The 18126-nt window shown below is 43.3% G+C and overlaps 2 protein-coding genes across 2 annotated transcripts in view; one reads left to right on the forward strand and one right to left on the reverse strand.

Moving 5' to 3' along the window:
- The window catches only part of CSUI_004011 (rna polymerase ii associated paf1 complex component paf1), a 7885-nt gene extending 2702 nt beyond the window's left edge, over positions 1 to 5183 (reverse strand). The window contains exons 1-3 of the mRNA XM_068064206.1: positions 2519 to 5183; positions 932 to 1390; positions 5 to 277 (exon numbers count right to left, since the gene is read on the reverse strand). Of these exons, the coding sequence (XP_067923814.1) occupies positions 5 to 277; positions 932 to 1390; positions 2519 to 3826 (2040 nt within the window). The 5' untranslated portion in view covers positions 3827 to 5183. The remainder of the gene's footprint in view (positions 1 to 4; positions 278 to 931; positions 1391 to 2518) is intronic.
- A 2414-nt stretch (positions 5184 to 7597) lies between these two features.
- CSUI_004012 (cathepsin b) lies at positions 7598 to 16390 on the forward strand. Its single transcript, XM_068064207.1, has 6 exons — positions 7598 to 9727; positions 10398 to 10519; positions 11308 to 11505; positions 12558 to 12742; positions 13754 to 13893; positions 14515 to 16390. Exons 1-6 carry the CDS (start codon positions 8182 to 8184, stop codon positions 14892 to 14894), a joined length of 2571 nt encoding a protein of 856 aa, XP_067923815.1. The 5' UTR covers positions 7598 to 8181; the 3' UTR covers positions 14895 to 16390.
- Positions 16391 to 18126: the final 1736 nt, after the last annotated feature.

Below are 18126 nucleotides of genomic sequence, written 5' to 3' on the forward strand. Positions count from 1 at the left end.
AGACTTCTTCTTCTTCTTCTCCCCCTCCTCCTTCTTGTTCTTCTCGATGCTTGCCTTCTTCCTCTTCCCCCTGACAAGAAGAAGAGGGTCTTTCTTTCTCTTCTTCTTTCTTCTTCTCCTCCTCCTCTCCGCCTTCTTCTTTCTTTACATAAGAAAGAAGATGAACAGAGGAGGAAGATTTCCTTTCCTCTCTCGAAGGAGGCGGGAGAATAAGAAGAAAGGAATTGTCTTTCGTAGGTTGATAGAGCAGCGACTTCTTGGTCTCTGCAGGCCTCGGCTGAAGGGACATAAAGAAAGAAAGAAGAGGAAGTATATAACGTCAACGGGAAAAAAAGAAAGAAAGAGAGAAAGGGAAAGAAGAAGGATCGAACACAGAGAATATGAGAGAGATAGATCAAATGGAAGGAAGGCGCAGCGTCACACGGGAGTAGAATGCGGGGGGTGGTCGTAAGTACGTAGCAACATACACATGTCCACCCCTTAAAGCAGACATAGAGAAACATAAAAGATCGATAAAGATAGATAGAGAGATTGAAGATAGATAGATTAAAGATAGGGAGACTGAAGAGCTCTTCGTCTTGCCTTTACTAGATTTTCTTCATTAGTTTCTCCCCAATCTCTTCAACCCCGCAACTTTCTATCACCCGCATCTACACAACCTAATTCTCTCTCTCTCTATATATATATATCCCTATGTATGTGTATACCTATATAGATACATAGTCACATGTATATACCCATATAGACATATATTCATACATACATATACAGATAGGTTAATGCAGACATACAGGTACATGTATGTACCTCCATCCATGTACATAAGAGGCGTCATGAAAACGAGCAGGTTAGATGAAGAGACACCGCCTTTCCTTCTTTACGTGTCTATTTCAAAGCAAGAGAGATGAGAAGGAAGAAGAAGAGAACTTACAAGCTGACAGATGTAGTCTCTTGTGAATCTATACTTGCACAGTAGAGAGGTTCTTTCATCTTTGTTCTCTTTGCTTTCTTCATCTTCTTCATGAGATTTCTTTCTCCCTTCTTCATCCAGCGTCATGTCTCCTGCCCCTCCCTCCATCGTCTTTTCTTTACGCTTCGCCGCTTTTTCTTCACTGTAATCTTCTTCTCCCTTCTGCAACCCCGACGGATCACTTAAACAGACCTCGCCTCGAGACTTCCTCGTATATAAGGTGTAGGAAATAGAAGACGTCGATGTATCGGTAACGGTCAATACAGCCGGAGGCAAAGAAGCAGATGACGAGGAGGATGGTGCTACAAGACAGTCATCTTCTTTACATGAGAAAGAAGAGGAAGAGGGACCTCTTTCTTTCTCTTTCTCTTCGATCAGACTCGATCGATCTTTCTCTGGATGTGTCGAATCTACACAAGACTGAGGCGGATGAAGGGGGGGGGGGGCCTGATAAGCTGCTTGACTTCTTCAGGAGGCAATTCGATCCCCACAGGGACGTAGACGTTACTCCACAGAGACTCATGAGGAACTATCGAATAGATCTAACGACAAGAGAAAAAAGAAACAGACAGACAGACAGACAGGAAGAAAAAGAAAGAAATGAAAGAAAGAAAGAAAGAGAAAAGAAAGCGAGAAAGAGATGACGATGAAGAGGAAACGAGAGAGACAGAGACGAAAGGAGAGATCGAAAGAAAAGGAGGAAGAGGAGAAGAAGAAGAAAGCATAAATGTCTATGAAGAGAAATACTCGTGAACTGCACGCTGGGGGGTAGTTAGTTCCAGCTAAAGAAAGAAAGATAAGAAAGAAGAAAGTGGAATTGCCTTCTCAAACCACAATGTAGAGAAGAAACAAAAGGCTCAACCCAATCTAGACGACAGCTACTACGGGTAAAAAGCATACACAGACAGAATGAGAGAAAGAAAAAGATATGCAAATCACTATATTAACGTATATATATCTATGTATATATATATAAACTGTACATATATACATAGATATGGATGTATGTACACGTAGGTACGTTGGTGTGTGTACGCCTATGTATGTCTGTATATGTACGTTTTTGTCTATTTATTTATTTATATATCTATGCATGCACGTGACGACTGGGGCAATGAATGAAGTATGAGTAGTCTCACACAGGGGATCTATATTACAGACCCATGATGAGGCATAGACACGTATGTATGGAGGGATAGATAAAGAGATAGATAAAGAGATAGATAGATAGATTAAATATAGATATGAAGGTGGCTGTATAGAGTGTTGTGCATGTGAGAGTATTTGATGTGTATCATTAAACAGGAATATGCAAGAAATGTGAATCTGTACGAAGAAGAAGAAGATCCATAGACAATCCCTTGGAGATAGAAGAGAATGCTCCTCTACTCTTCTCTTCCGTCCTTGTCGAATATTTACACATATCACTGAAAAAGAAGAAGAAGATACCAAATGCCAAAAGAAAGAAAGAAAGGGAATGAAAGAAAGGAGGAAAGAGCGAGAGAGAAAGAAATAGGAGAGGAGTTATGTAGCACGTTTGTCTCTTACCCTTTTCGGTTTGAGGTGAGGTTTTGTGGGGTGTCTATACACCGTAGGAACTGATAGGAAATGATGAAGATGTAGACGCCTATCATCATCTTCATGAGTATCGATGTCTTCTTCTTTTCTTGTAGTTGGAGAGAGCAATCGATCTTTTTCATCCTTCATTAATTTGACTCGACTCTCTTCATCCACTCTTCTTCTTCCTCCTCTTCCATCGGTATCAAGAAGAGAAGAAGTGGCGAGATGATTTGAGGTGCTTGTAATCTTGAACTTTTCTTCTTTCTTCATTCGCACTTTCTCCCTATCATGGCCGTCTTCTTCTTCTTCATCTCCTTCGTCTTCTTCTGCTTTCCTTTCTTTCTCTTTTCCTCCATAAATTCTTCTCTCTTTCTCCCTTCTTTGCTTGCGTAGAAGACTTAAGTTTTGTCTCGTTAACTCCGGCAAGATCCCCGCAACAATGGCAAGGTCGTCTTCGTGAAGATGAAGAAGACACGGAGAAAGAGAGGCATATGGATAGCTCACTCTCTCATTTGACTCTTCTCCCTCTTCTTCTTGCCCTCCTCCATGGAGCTTCTTGCCTTTCAAAGACACATAAGAAGAGACATTCTTATTCACGGAGGGAAAGACATCATGCGATTGAAGAGAAGAAGATGCATGCGGGGGGTGCTGAGAAAGGTGCGATAAAGATGAGGCAGAAAGGGCTGGCTCTTTTCTTTCCTCTTTTTCTTCTTTCTTTAGAAACTCTAGAGGAGGAGGAATATCTAAGAGAGAAGGATAGCCTTTAGGATTGATAAGATTCACAAGAAGCCCCGCTGTATCAAACTCAGACGTTACTTGAAGAGAAGAGACCACATCGAAGATCGTAGCGGAAGTCTGTCTTACAGGCAATGAAGAAGAAGAAGAATCTTTCTCTTTTCTCTCGTCAACCCCGAGAGCTTTGGATGGCGCTTCTAAAGAAGAAGAAGAAGCAGATGTAGCTCCACAGAGTTCCTCGCGATGAAGAGGATAAGCACAAAACTTAGGAGAGAGAGGAAGCTTAGGATAAGGCACTTCAAAGGAAGGTGTATAGAGATAGGGAGATTTACTTTGGAGATACTGTAAGACACCTGTCGGCTTATACTTGTCTCGTGAGGGAAGAATCATCATGGCGTGGCTGGAATAGGAGGAGGAGGAGGAAGAAGAAGAAGAAGAAAGACGGAGAGAATTACCACTACTGCTACCTTCTCTTCTTCCGAGGCCTGTTGAAGAAGAGGAAGGTGTATCTTCTCTTTCTCTCTCATGGTACTGCGAAGAATGCAGAGGGTGAGACAGCATGATGGAAAAGGTTCTTTCTGGAGATAGAGAGAGAGAGAGATTGGGGGTGGGAAAGGAGGTAGAACTCGAAGAAGGACCGAAGATACGACGAATTCAAGAGTGCAAACCCAAATGAGGAAGGCAAGGAGAGGAGGATAGATTTGGAAGACATGCGCTGTGGGGAGAGGCGAAGGATGGAGAGGGAGAAGAAGAAGAAGAAGATAGAAGATGAAGGTGAGAACAGAAGAAGAAGAAGACGAAAAGGAAGGATGATGAGGATGAGGAGAAGAAGAGATGAAAAGAAGAGGAAAAGGAGAAAAAGGAAAGAGTGAACTTTAGTGAGAGATGTCGTTGAGTGGAAGTTGGTGTAGGGAGAGAATAAGAAGAGGAAGAAAGAGAAGAAAGAGGGAGGAACAAGATCAGATGCCTATACATGAGATAGGGAAAAGGAAGAAGAAAAAGGATAGAAGAAGAAGAAGATGACAGAGGAACGAGAGAACAAGGAGTAGAACAAAAGTATCTTGTGCCGAGGAAAGACCCTTGAGATGAGAAAGAAAAAGAAGAGAAAGAAATGTAACTACAGGGAGAGGAAAAGCCCTGCGCACTACGGCCGATGCTATACACGTGGAAGAAGAAGTAGAGACATCTCCACATGCAAGGCGAGAGTGAAGGCGTAAAGAGCCTTTGTAAGAGAAATCTCTCCTGGAAAATCTCTCTCTCTCTCTCTCTGAGAGAGGCGACATTAAAAAAGAAAAAGACTTGGCGGGAGAGGAAACACAAGGCTCATTCAGGTGTACATACACCTCAACATCCCCCCAGAAAGCTGATCTCTTTTTACGTACATCTTGAAAGACACAAAAAAGGCGTTTCTTTCTTGAGATGTTCAATTCTACCACCCTTGATATCTCTCCAGAGACTAAGAGGAAAAGAGGTTTTCTCCTTCCTATGTTGATGGCCTTGCGTAAACTCTTTTCATTCCTTCGCTAAAAAGAAAAAGATACAAGAGCCACAAGAAGAACAAGAAGAATCTCTACACTTCTTACTTGTCTTTCTCCAAGAGAAAATTCGCTCCTTCCCCGCTTATCGTCACGTCCATTGATCAACTCATCTATCTAGCTACGACTATCCATGTCTTTCTTTCTTTCTTCGATCGAGAGAAGAGCTCTATTGTTTCTCTTTCTGTCGATGTGTCGCCCTTCGCTTCCTTTCTGTCTCTCCTAGGAAAGAAAGAAGGGAGAACCAAATGAAGATACACCCCCTCAAATAACTTCTTTCTCTTCAGTCTCTCGAGGAAGAAAGAAGGACGGGAACGAAGAAAGACAGAAAGGAAAAGAAAAAAAAGAGAAGGAGCGGAAAGAAAGGAAGACAAGGACACAAGGGAAGTCTCTAACGGAGAAAAGCAACTCGAGTGTAGAAATCCCTGCTGGTATTTCCAAATCTTCGCAAAATCGTTCTCTCCTTTTTTAATTCATGCAACGCATGTTTCAGAAACGACTGTCATGCTTTCTATGCATACAGAAGAATGCCTCCTTTTCTCTTCCTATTTTCACGGTGTACAGACCGGGCAATCCGGCTTATATTCGGAGAGAGTAGAAGGAAAGAAGGAATGAAGAAGGAATGTGTGAAAAAAGAAAGAAGCAAGAGATTCAGAGATGGATACAAACAAGATGACACACTTTCTTCAACGAAATGCTCCGTCGTAGTGTGACCAGTCACTGTCAAATCTTTCATCTCCCGGTGTATATACACCGCAGCACCCTCCTTACGCAGTCCGTCTCGTTTCTCTCTTTGTCTGCTTGCACGCAGAGGGTTCGCGACTGCATATTCTTTCTTCTCTTCTCAAGAGGAGAATGACGTCGAGAAGCTCAAGTGAATCATGGAGAAATTTACACAAACGAAGGAAATCTTACGATCTGTCTTCTTATGAAAGAAGTGAGGTGTATGCAGGTATGTAGGTAGGTGTATGAAAGGATATGTATGGGTGTAGGTTTATGTATGTGTGAGTGTATACGTATGTATGTACATGTATGCATGAATATGTCTGTAGTACTCTCAGGTGACGTAGCATGTCGATTCAGCCTAGTTGACGTCTCTTTTTTTCCTCTCCTGTCAGACGGCCCCGATGATCGCGTGATGACCACACTAGAGTGGACATAAAACTTTTCTCCATCCTCCTGCTAGGAATTCTCTTTCGTCACTCTCTCTGTCTATCACCTATCTATCTATCTATCTTTAATCTATCTATCGATCTTTAATCTATCTATCTTTATCGATCTATCTATGTAGTCATCTCCTTTCCTTACAAATACGATACCCTCTGTTTCTATTCTTCTTCTCTCAAAGTGCCTTTGATTCTCCATGTGAACGTGCCTACTATTATCCATCTCTAACGACAAATGTGTAGTTCTTCATCTCTTCTTCTCCACCTGCATGGATGGATTACATAGATGTATAGATACGCACAGAGTACACAGCTGATAAGGGACTCTATCTGTTCATACGTGAATCTACCTTTTTATCTGTCTATCACCTATCTACCTATCTTCAATCGATCTAACCACCTTTAATCTATCTACCTTTAGTCTATCTAGCTATTTGTCTACCTACCTTGACATACCTAGCTATTATCGGTCTATCTATCCATCTATTTATCTATCTATTTATCTGTGTATGATCACCGAAGTACACATCTATATCAAGGAAGGACTAAAACGCCCAATGATGTTTACAATAGCAAAAAGGACTTCCATCTACCTGCTTCTAAATGAAGGAGGTAGGAAAAAGAACAGAAGGGGAAGCCACGGATGAAAGACGAGTCACACGGGTAGAGAAGAAGAAGAGTTTCAGCCAGACTACCGTCGCTCGGGAAGTGAGTGTATGTTACGGATGTACGACGAGAGGCACGGACAATCTGAAGGAGGGGCCAAATACATCTGCTTCGCGAGAAAGACATCGTAGAGGAAGCAGGAGAGAGAATGAAAGAGCAGAGTGTTACAATTTATGGATTTCTCCGCTTTTCTCCGAGATCAGAAAAGCCAAATCTTGTTGTTCTGTGTGTGGGAAGTTTTAGTACCGCGATGAAAGTCGTACACTTCAAAGTTTCACAGTGTGTTTGTATGTATGTACACCTCAAAAGAAGTTTTACGGAGTGCACGTACACCTGAGAGAGGGTTTTTCCGGGTGTATGTACACCTGAGAGAAATTTCACCAGGTGTATGTACACCTGAGAGAGGGTTTTTCCGGGTGTATGTATACCTGAGAGAAGTTTTCCGGGTGTATGTATACCTGAGAGAATGTATACCTGAGAGAAGTTTCACCAGCTGTATGTACACCGGTGAACAATTTCACCGGGTGTAAGTACAGCTCAGAAGAAGTTTTGCCGAGTGTATAAAAACCTCTAAAGACGTTTTACCGGTAGATACACGTTCGCGTCAGCCAGGTGTTCTTCCTGATTCCCATGTTTTCCCGTGCAAGTTCGGGGATCTCATACGACGCGACTTCCAAAAATACAGTTACGAAAAGAAAAAGAAAGAAGGCGAGACAAATCCTTTACTCGAGAGGTATCTTTATTTCTCTTTCACATGCTCGCGCCCACAAAAAAGAGAAGACGATGAAAACTAGCATCTCTCTCTGGGAAAGTTCATTGGGCAGTCGCTAGCCAAGGAGCACACGGGTCAGTCAAAAAGACCTCCCGATGACGCGGCCCCGCCTGCTGTCTCTCTCCCTTTCAAACCCCTCTCTTCGCGCTCCTCCCGGCACCGCTAGACATCAATCACCCCTAGCACTACAGAAGAAAAGGTTCTTTCCTTTCTCCGTAGCAGATTCCAAAGCCTTCTTTCTTCACATAGAGACCAGGTGGAATAAAATTCAGAGACGCGTGTGTATGCGAAGAGAACATTCCTCCAGTCTTTCTCGGTACTGCTACCCCTGCACCCGGAGCGGCTGTTTCTCCTCTTCTTGTCAGGCTTGTTGAAGTTCTATCACTTTATTTCTTATTCTTTTGTTACCTACCCTTTTTTCTTTCACACTTATTCGCATTCACCGCTCATTTCGTTGTGTCTTCCATTTCTTTATCTAGCGACTTTACTCCCTCGTCTTTTCTTCGTATCTTCCTTCTTCATTCGCAGCGAGTGGACAAGGAGATGCGACGGTGAAGAATCTTACCAGTGAACAAGACGATTGAGACGCACACACACACATAAAGGAAGCGAAGGAATTAGAGAGGGGAGATTCTTCTTTTCTTCCTTCATCCCTTTTTTGCTTTTCTCTCCTTTTCAGTCGCGCTTTCCAACTACTCGACAAGGCGTTTGTTTCTTGTCTATTCTTCGAGAGAGTGTTTATTCTTTGCTTGTCTTCATCTATCTTTCTTCGTCACAATGGGCCAAAAGCGTGTGAGTGTCTTTTCTCTTCATCTTCGTGTTTCACCTTTCTCCCTTTGCCTTGTTTCTATCCTTATTTTCTTGCTTTCTTTCTTTACCTTTCATGATGCTCCCTGTGGTAGCGCTCACCTCCTTTTCACCTTAGGAGCAGATCTTCCGTCTACCGAGGAGAAAGGCCGCGTGTCTCAAGAAGGCTTCTTCCCGTTTATTCCTGTTACTTCTTCTCTTCTGTTTTCTCTTCTCTCTGGTACAGAGAATACACAGGAGAGAGGTGTCGAGACACCTGAGAAGATTTCCTCGTCAAAGGAATGGATGCAAAGCATGACGGAGAGAACGACCTCCCCCTCTTCTTCTTCTTCATCTGTCTCCATGATTAAGCCCGTGAAAAAGCTAAGTCGGAGAGATCTTGAGGTGAATGTGCGCAGGAGTCTAGGATCTCTGGTAGAAGATGTCTTTCAGATTCTCATACAAAATCTGAAGAAAGTCTTGGTCCTTCCCCCCTCTTCTTACAAGGATAAGCGCACCTGGTCTTTAGATACACAGGAACAGAGAGAAGAAGGGGGAGAGGAAGGACAGGACTTCCCTTTGAAGAATACTAAGATTGGTCGTTACTATGCAGAGAGATTTCCTAATGAGCCCGACGATGTAAGAGAGCTCTTCCCTCTTCTTTTAGATGATAAAGAAGCGTACAGTCTTTGGAAATCTCACTTCACTCGCCATCTGATCTCTCGTCTTACCGATCGAATGGTGAAAGATCTCTCTAAAGGTATCAAAGAGTCAGAAGGAGGAGACCAAAGAGAAGAAGAAAGAGAAGATAAGACCGACCAGGAAGGGGTAGAGGAACAAGAGGACGGAGAGGAGCAGGGGTTCTCTACATCCCCAAACCATCGACTTAATCTTCTCGATGTGGTCTTTCTTGAAGCGAAGAAAGTCTTCTGGGATAGCCGGCCTGCAAGCTCGCAGGCAGCGGTGATCCTAATCAATAGGAGAATGAAGGAACTGCGGCAAGAGCATCAACAGAAGAATTTCCACAAAAAGCATCTTTCTCAAGAAACGGAAGAGAGAAGAAAATCTCCTCAGCCCCCCTTCCCTCGTCATCTTGTCCATTCTCTCCAGAGAGAGACTGACGAGAAGGCGACGAATCAGACCAACAAGGACAACGATCAAGAGAGTTTCACATCTTCATCTTTCATGGAGTCTCCTCCTCTTTCTTCTCGGCCTCTTCCTTCATGGATAGCTGAGGTGTCTCCTCGCTTTCGCACTTTGAGTATTAGAGATGCAAAAGCTCTTATGGGGACTTACCTAGTGCATTACCCGGTTCAAGTGGAAGGGAAGAAGATCCCTGTTAAGCCGGTGTCTTTACCGCCTAGATCTTATGCTTCTTCTTCTTCTGCGCCTCTTCCTGACGAGTTCGATTCTCGAGAAGCCTTTCCTTATTGCAAAGACGTTATCGGACACGTGCGGGACCAAGGGGATTGCGGCTCTTGCTGGGCCTTTGCGAGTACTGAAGCGCTTAATGATCGAGTGTGTATAAAAAGCCAAGGTAAGAAGAGTAACGCACATCTCTCTTAGCAGACAGATCAAGAGAGAAAAGAGAGAGAAGAAAGGACAGGAAGCGAGGGAGGGAAGAGTCAGATAGTAAGGAAGAGAAACACATTTGAGGGAGGAAGGGGAGGACCGAAGGGAGAAACGCATTCCAAAGAAGAGAAGGGGAAACAACTAGGGAGGAAGGACATCATTGAGAAGACTAAGTGGAGAAAGAGAGAAGAAAAGACGAGAGGGAGGGGAGAGGCGCTGTGAGATTACTACGATGAAGATGAGAGTATTGAACCTCGTGGAGACGCATATCTTCACGGCTTATTATATACGAAGACTATACGCATATCGTCTCGGCTTCTATACGGAGACTATGTATATGTGTCACATAATGATGCATAGAAGTGGATGTTCCGAGCCTCAGTTCAAGGGGGGGATGAAGAGGAGGAGCCATCCGTTGTCACGTATGAAGGAAGGGGTGCCATATACTACTACTACGTATTACACACGCACAAACCCAGCCTGAGCCAAAAGTCCTGGCACGCCTCTCGATGTGGTGTATGTACAGTATGTAGGTGTATTATGGATCTCTCCCTCCCTCCATCTATCTATACATATCTATCTGCCTTCTGATCTCCCTCTCTCCTCTCCCTAAATATGTGTGTGTGTGTGTGTAGGGAAGGCGGGAGTGTCTCTGTCCGCTCAGCATACGACGTCTTGTTGCAATGCCATTCACTGCGCTTCCTTCGGCTGTAACGGAGGTCAACCAGGAATGGCCTGGCGATGGTTCCAAAGGAATGTAAGATCATCCTACGAATCATCATCATCATCATAGGCTAAGTCTCTCCTTCGTCAATTCGATAGATCTCTCCAGCTGCTGGATTCGAACCCACGACAGAATCCTCATGATGATGGTAAAAGGAGTCGTTTTCATCAATTAGAAGCCATCTGCGATACTATGCAGACTTGACTAACTTTGTTAGACTCTACACTAGATAAGAAAACAAGTAGGTACATACCTATCTGTCTATATGTGTTTATCTATCGAAATCTGTCTCTGTATCTTTTCATTTGATGCGTGTCTTGACGGGGTTCATAGAAGCAAAGAGCGCGCGCGCCATGTGTCGATAGTTTTGCGGTGTGAATCTTCACACGTCAGGAAAGTCAGGAGAGTTCGTGTGACAAGCCCAAGGGCGCCGTGGAGATGTACGTAGAGAGACAAACCTAGATCAATAGAAAAGACGTGTGCCGGCGACCCAAGCAGAAAACGAGATTCCTCTCTGTAGGGCAGTCATGTACGGATCTTCAATCTCTCTTCACTCTGTCTATCTTTAATCTATCCGTCTGTCTTTTTATCCTCAATGTATCTGTGTTACTCTGTGTAGTGTCTCTATCAGTCTCCCTCTCTTCAGTCGTTTATCTTCAATGTATCTTTCGTCTGTCTGTATCTACCTGTCTGCCCGTGTATCCACCTACCCATCTGTCTTGAATCTGTTGCGCAGGTGTCGCTCTGTCTATGTCGGAGCGTTAAATGTGCCTGTATGTGATGTATCATTCTTCTTCTTCCTGTTGATGTGTGCTGTGTAGGGTGTCGTGACAGGAGGAGACTATGAGACACTGAATGAAGGCAAGACCTGCTGGCCTTACGAAATTCCCAACTGCGCCCATCACGCAAAGGCCCCTTTCCCCGACTGCGACTCGGGGGTTCTTCCGAAAAAAACTCCCAAGTGCAGAAAAGAATGCGAAGAGCAAGACTACACGACACATGTACACCCTTTCAAAGAGGTAGCAACATATACACACATACACAAGACATTACGCATACCTATCTTTCTATATATATGTATGTCTATGCATGCGCTCATACCTATGTATCTGTGTATATCTAGATATATATAGATACCTGTATATCTGTAGATGTGGATGATGTATAGAGGAGAGGTGGAAGGGAAGGTAACGAAGGAAGGAAGCGAGGTGGTGTGAGAAGAAAGAGTTGGAGAGACGAAGTTGTCATAGAGAGATCAAACAGGCATAGTATCTATCTTTATGGTGAGAAGAAGGAGAGATCGAAGATCATTAAGAGTCGTCGGGGCGTGTATCTGTCTCATCGTTTGTATCATCATCTTCATTGATGCAGTCATGGAGACGGTTCAGAGAGAGAGAGAGAGGGAGAGATAGCTCAAAGATACACCTAGTTTAGATAGATAGATAGACAGATCACAGACAGGGTAGAGATAGTAGGAGGTAGAGAGACAGAGAGAGAGAGAGGCTGTCTGCTGTTGTTCTGTCGTGATCCACATTCTCTTCATCTTCGTTCTTTCTCTCTTCTTCTTTCTTTTCTTTCTTTAGCAAGTAGGGGTATGGATAGATCATATGTATGCATGCATCTCTATAGCCCAGATATCTTCTTCCTCTCTCTCACATGCCTCTTCTTCTTCTTCCTCTTCGTTACGCTCCCCCTACTTTCATTTTCTTCCCCTAGTGTGTTGTTCATCTACTCCTCGGGGAGTCCAGACATATGTGTATCTTTCTATGTCTTCTTTGTCTCTACCTGTTTTGATGCTTTTGCTCTTCTCTTCTTTATTTTCTTTATGGACGTCATACATTCTTCAGTTGTTTCATTCACGACCTCTCGATGTAGAGGAAGAAGTAAGTGCCTTCACTCTCTTTTTTCCTTTCCTTCTCATTCTTTCTTTCTCTTTCTTTTGCGTCTCTTTCTTCTTCTTGTTGCTTTCCTCCTCTATTATTCTCTTTCTCCCTTCTGTCCGTCCATCCATTTGTGTTTTCTCTTTCTTGCTTCTTCTTTGTGTGTTTATATTTCTTCTCTTTCTTCGTAGGATTTGCATAGGGCCGCGTCTTCGTATTCTCTTCGGTCGCGAGAAGATATCAAGAGAGACATGATTAACCATGGCTCAGTCACAGGAGCCTTCATGGTCTATGAAGATTTTCTCAACTACAAGTCGGGTGTATATACACATGTCACAGGCATGCCTATTGGAGGGCATGCAGTCAAAATCCTTGGGTGAGAGAGAACAAGACCCACACATCAAAGAAGAGAGAGAGAGAACACTTCTTTCTCTTCTACATCTCTCTCTCCTTCGTCTTCGTCATCTCTCGTTGCGTTTCTGTTGTGGCTGTGGTACGAGTCATGTGCTTGTCTCGAAATTCCCCGAAAGGTTTGTGGGAGGTTTCGAGAGGTCTAGAATGAATAAGAACGAAAGAAAAAGAATTCGAGAGAAAGAAAGGATGGACCAATCGATAGATAGATCAAAGATAGATGAGAGAAACAGAGAGAAGGTGGTGAGGGAGGCTACGACCGTTCGTGTTGTATGAAGGAGGCTCTTCTTGTCTAGACTGTGAAGAAGACTCTTTTCTTCCTTCTTCTCTATATCTGTCTACATAGATAGACAGGCATCATCGTGTTGTAGTAGTAGTAGTGTGGTTGGTCATTGTGTCGGTGCGTAGGGGGGGAGGGCTTCCCCACCTTTTTGTGGAAGGAAGGATGATGAACTAACGAAGTCAAGATAGATAGATAGCACTGAAGTCTCTCCTCCTCTTCCTGCTCTCTTCATAATACAAGAGCAACATGTGACAGGAGCATGTGATGCGACACTCCTCCGCTTCTTCTTCTTCTTCAACTTCTTCTTCTTTTCTTGTTGGTCTTACGGCCCGTCGTCTTGCATGCGTTTTGCTTGTGTGTTTGATCTGGTAAAAGTTCAAAGGACAATTCGGGACTTCCTTTCTTTTCTATCTCTTTCAGAGATGTTCGAGGAGACACACAAGATGCCGAGGAGATATCGAATAGCAGTAGTAGTAGTAGTACATGCTGGTAGAGTAGTAGTAGTAATAGTAGTAGTAGACATCTGAAGTTTCGAAGGCACACACCTCCTCTTCTTCTTTTTTCTTCTCCTCCTCCTCCTACGTGTCCGAGGTGGTTGTCCATCTCTCTCTCTCTCTACAAGAAAGTCTTTAGATCAACTCCCGTTGGGTCTCTCTCTCTCTTTCTTGTTTCTTCTGTCTTGTCTTTTTCAAGGTGGGGGAGTGTGAGAGGAAGGGCCGAGCAGCGAGGTGTGTCGTCGTCTGATGGCGGCGTGGAGTATTGGCTAGGAGTGAACAGCTGGAATGAGTATTGGGGAGACGAAGGAACCTTCAAAATACAAATGGGGCAAGCCGGTGAGGACAAGGGACAAGAAAAGAAAGAAAAAGAAGGAAAGAAAGGAGAGAACGAGGGAGGAAGAAAAAGACACAAATCTCGTTCATTCACGCATTATTCATTTATGATCCAAACACGGCCGTAGGTTATTATCTCTCTTTGTGTTGATGGATGATGCATGTGTATCAGTGATATATGTGTATGCATGGACGCTAAAGAGAGAGAAATACCAAGCTTATCTGTATGTTTCTAGGAGGACTGTATTCTGTATAGATAGATAGATAGAGACATGGGTGTGCATGACAATACAATAGTGTGCGTATGAATATGTATGTGTATATATCTACTGTAAGGGGTGTGTGTGTGTCTCTACGCATGAACATAAAGGAAATTAGACGTATATCTGTATAGGTCATATTTCATACATACATATATACATACATACATACACATACCGTGATGTATTCTCAGTATGACCATCTCTCTCTCTTTATTTCTCAAACCCTCTCTCTCTCTCTTTTTCTTTCGTTATCTCTTTCTTTCTTTCTTTCTCCCTTTCGTCACTCGATCGTACGATCTCTATCTGTCTCTTCTCAATTATTCTTTTTTCGCCTCTCCCACCCCTTTCTGTTTCATATCAGGCATCGACGATGAGGTAGTAGCAGGAGAAGCTCTTCAAGAAGTAGAGAAAGAAAGCGTGGAACATGAGGAGAGCAGAGAAGAGAAGGTGGCGACGATCTCCCTCCAAGGGACTATCAACCTTGGAGTAGAGAAGGAAGGACAAGAAGAAGAAGAAATGTTAAAGCGTCGCCAGAGAGAGGCTGGCGCTAGTGCTATCGATTTTCTCTTCTATGCTGAAGAGAGAGTGAGAGATGACGGGGCTGTTCGCGATAGAAAAGAAAAAGGGCAAGGACAGCCACGAGAAAAAGAAGAAGAAGAAGGTATGAGAGGGAGAAAGAAAGAAGAAGAAGGAAAAGAAGAGAAAGAAGATTCACTTCTACAGTACGAAAGAGAAATGTAGGGCGTGATGAAACAACAAAGAAACATATAATAATTGACTAAAGATTAACGATAGATTAAAGATTAAAGATAGATAGAATAAAGATAGACCCAAGAGAGATAGATAGATGGATCAGAGAGAGATAGATTAAAGATAGATAGATAGGTGTTTCCATGAGAATTTCGGAGACAGAAGGGGCTTTCCTCTCTCTCTTCTTTTCTTCGTTACTACCGCGACTTTTGCTTCTAGTCAAGATTTTATCTTAGCTGTCCTTACTGTGAAGTAAAAGGAGAGATGGATCGACTGATCGATGTGTAAGAGATGTAAAGAAGAGAAGGAGAAAGAGGGAACGGTGTCTATCGGTCGGCATAGTGAGATCTCAACTGTCTGAGAGACACAAAGAGAAAGATGTCTCTGTGTATCGATGATAGAAAGGGTAGGAGAAATTCGGATTGATGGTTCTGCTACCGAATGATTAGATTCAAATGAATGGAAAGAATGAAGAAAGAAAAGGAGCAATCGGAGAGAGAGGAGGCTTCCGGCGGAGTAGCCGTAGTACGTGTCATGTATCGATAGAGAGAGATACATGCATAGACAGCTGATGGCTCGGGTGTACGTACACCATACATACACAGACATACGCCTGGGCATCGTATGAATATGCAGTAGGCTTGACCAGGTGTCTTGACTATCCATATCTATCTATCTATTCTCGAAAAGAAGAGAAACCGAGAGAGATGGTCGAAGTGTTTAGGTTGTCGTAACGTTCTTCAAGTAGGAGCGATTGATGGATTGGCGATTTATGTTAACTACAAACGAATGAAGTAAAGAGAAAGAAGGAAAGAAAGATTGATACAGATGAGATAGAAGAAGATATCGTGTATGCTCCTCTTCCTGTTCCTTCTCTCTCTCCTCTGTGTACTCTTTTTCCGTCGTCTTTTCAAAGAGATCCTTGGAGTGGAAGAAGAAGAAGAGAGTCTGGCGTAGTAGTTGGAGTAGGGAGAGGGAGAGAGAGTGAAGTAGGTAGTAGTGTCGTCGAGGGTTAGAGAGAGAGAGGTCGCATGTAATGAAGAAGAAGCGAGGAGAGAAGAGACGTTCTTTAGTTCTTTTAAATATCTTGTAGGCCTTCTTTTTCTTCATCCTTCTCCCACTCTTCGCCTCCCTCCTTTCTTGCCATGAATGAAAGTAGAAGAGGAGAGTGTGTATCTTTCGCCACTCCGCAAGATGCTGAAGATCTGCAAGCGAGAAGGCGAGGGAGGATAAAAGGGAGGGGAAAGAAGAAGAAAAAGAACGGGTTCTTTCAAAATTCATGACCATCTGTCGTGATAGACAGAGAGACAGACAAGGAGACAGAGACAGACAGATAAGGTTTTCTTGGTTTATGAATGATATTCCTAGTGGGGGAGAGAAGCTAGAAGAAGCGGGCGGCTTCAGCAGGTCTGACTGATTGCTTGTGACTGGATGAATGAGTTATGTGTGTGTGAATGAATGAATGAATGGGAAGTTCACTTACGACTGCTGTGCTATCATTATGCTGTATGAAGTGTCTCTGCATCGACGATGGTGCCTCAGTGCCCATGGACAGGAGAGACACACAGGGCGTGGGAGACACAGCGGGAGAGACTTTCTTTATGATGTCTCCTTCAAACTGCTCGACAGACGATGGCCTAAGTAGTCGGCGTGATAGAGAGATAGGGAGAGGTGTCGGCCAATAAGAGAGAGAGAGACAGGAGAGGAGGGAAAACAGGGGAGACAAAGTGCCTTAGAATCGTTGAGTGAGAAGGAATCCGCTGGAAGGAGGAGGGGGAGGAGAACGAGAAAGAAAGAAAGAAAAGCAGATGAATGGTGTGAGAAGGAAAGAAAGGAAGGGCGTAGTAGTAGTAGCAGTAGTAGAAGGCGTGTACCGCCCGCCGTGGGGTGCTGCTGAGGCTAGCGGTCACACCTGTAGGACTTCCCCCTACGTATTGAAGAGACTGATCTACGCACACATACACATGCATACGTACATAGGTCTGTATGCTTGTCTATATGTATATATATGTGTGTATGCATACGTATATGAAGAGGGTAGCTTTGAAGAGGACAAAGTGTGGGGCTCTTGAGACGTGCGAGATACATACGCATACAGGATATGTATAGACATACGTATGTAGACATACAAGATATGTGAAGGCATACGGACATGCATATATAGACATACAAGATATATATAGACATATAGACATGCATATGTAGACATACAAGATATATATAGACATATAGACATGCATATATAGACATACAAGATATGTAAGCATACAAACAGGAACATACGTATAGAAGGAGAGGGGAGAGCTTGGGAGAGAGTTTCTTTCTCTTTTGACGGAAGGTTATTTCAATTCGCACTTTGTCTGCACGAAAACATGAAAAGACGACACTAGTAGCATCACGTCTTCGGCAACGGATACTTACGGAAATTTGTGTCAGCCTATGGAGATAGATCTAGAAATAGATAGATAGGTAGGCAGAGGGTTCATTCAACTATCCAAGTATGTATATATCCGTGTATGTATCTACCGATACCTCTATCTGTGGACAGGCTATTTTATCGCTACTCTTATATCCTTTCCTACCTGCTTTCTCTTCTCTCTGAGCCTCTATGTAGGTTCATCCATCATTTCTTCTAACGCAACGACTAAAGAAATCTGCTCTCATCAGCTTCTCCGGCCGTTATATATGATATTCATAAAGAACAAACAGGGCGGAGTAAATATACACATATATATATGTATGTATATGCATCTAAATATTTACACAGCTGAGTATATATGTACATATATAGATATATATACATGTATATATGTATATGCATATATTTATATGCATATATATATATATGGGTATATATTTACTCAGCCCTGTTTGTTTGTTATGAACATCCAGATCAGGGAAGGATGGTGATGATGTATGGGGGATGGCTGTGTATGAGCAAGAGAGAAGTAGAGAGAGAGAATGTAAGGACCAAAGGAAGACTTTCAATATACTCGCCACTCTTACGTAGAAAGGTTTCTCCGTAGGGAGATCTGATGGGGGAGATTCCTTTATCCATGGGCGCATGCAGTCGTGCGTGCTGTATGAGATAACCGACACATTTCGCTTCTCTCTATGATACGAAGATAGCCAGAGATCGTGGTGAGGTACCATGTAGAAAAGCGAGATTTCTTCCTCTCTTTGGACCACTTAATGCATATCCCTGCCTGGGACCTCTATCTCA

This window comes from Cystoisospora suis (assembly GCF_002600585.1).
Source record: "Cystoisospora suis strain Wien I chromosome Unknown contig_1800, whole genome shotgun sequence".
NCBI classification, from domain to species: Eukaryota; Apicomplexa; class Conoidasida; order Eucoccidiorida; family Sarcocystidae; genus Cystoisospora; species Cystoisospora suis.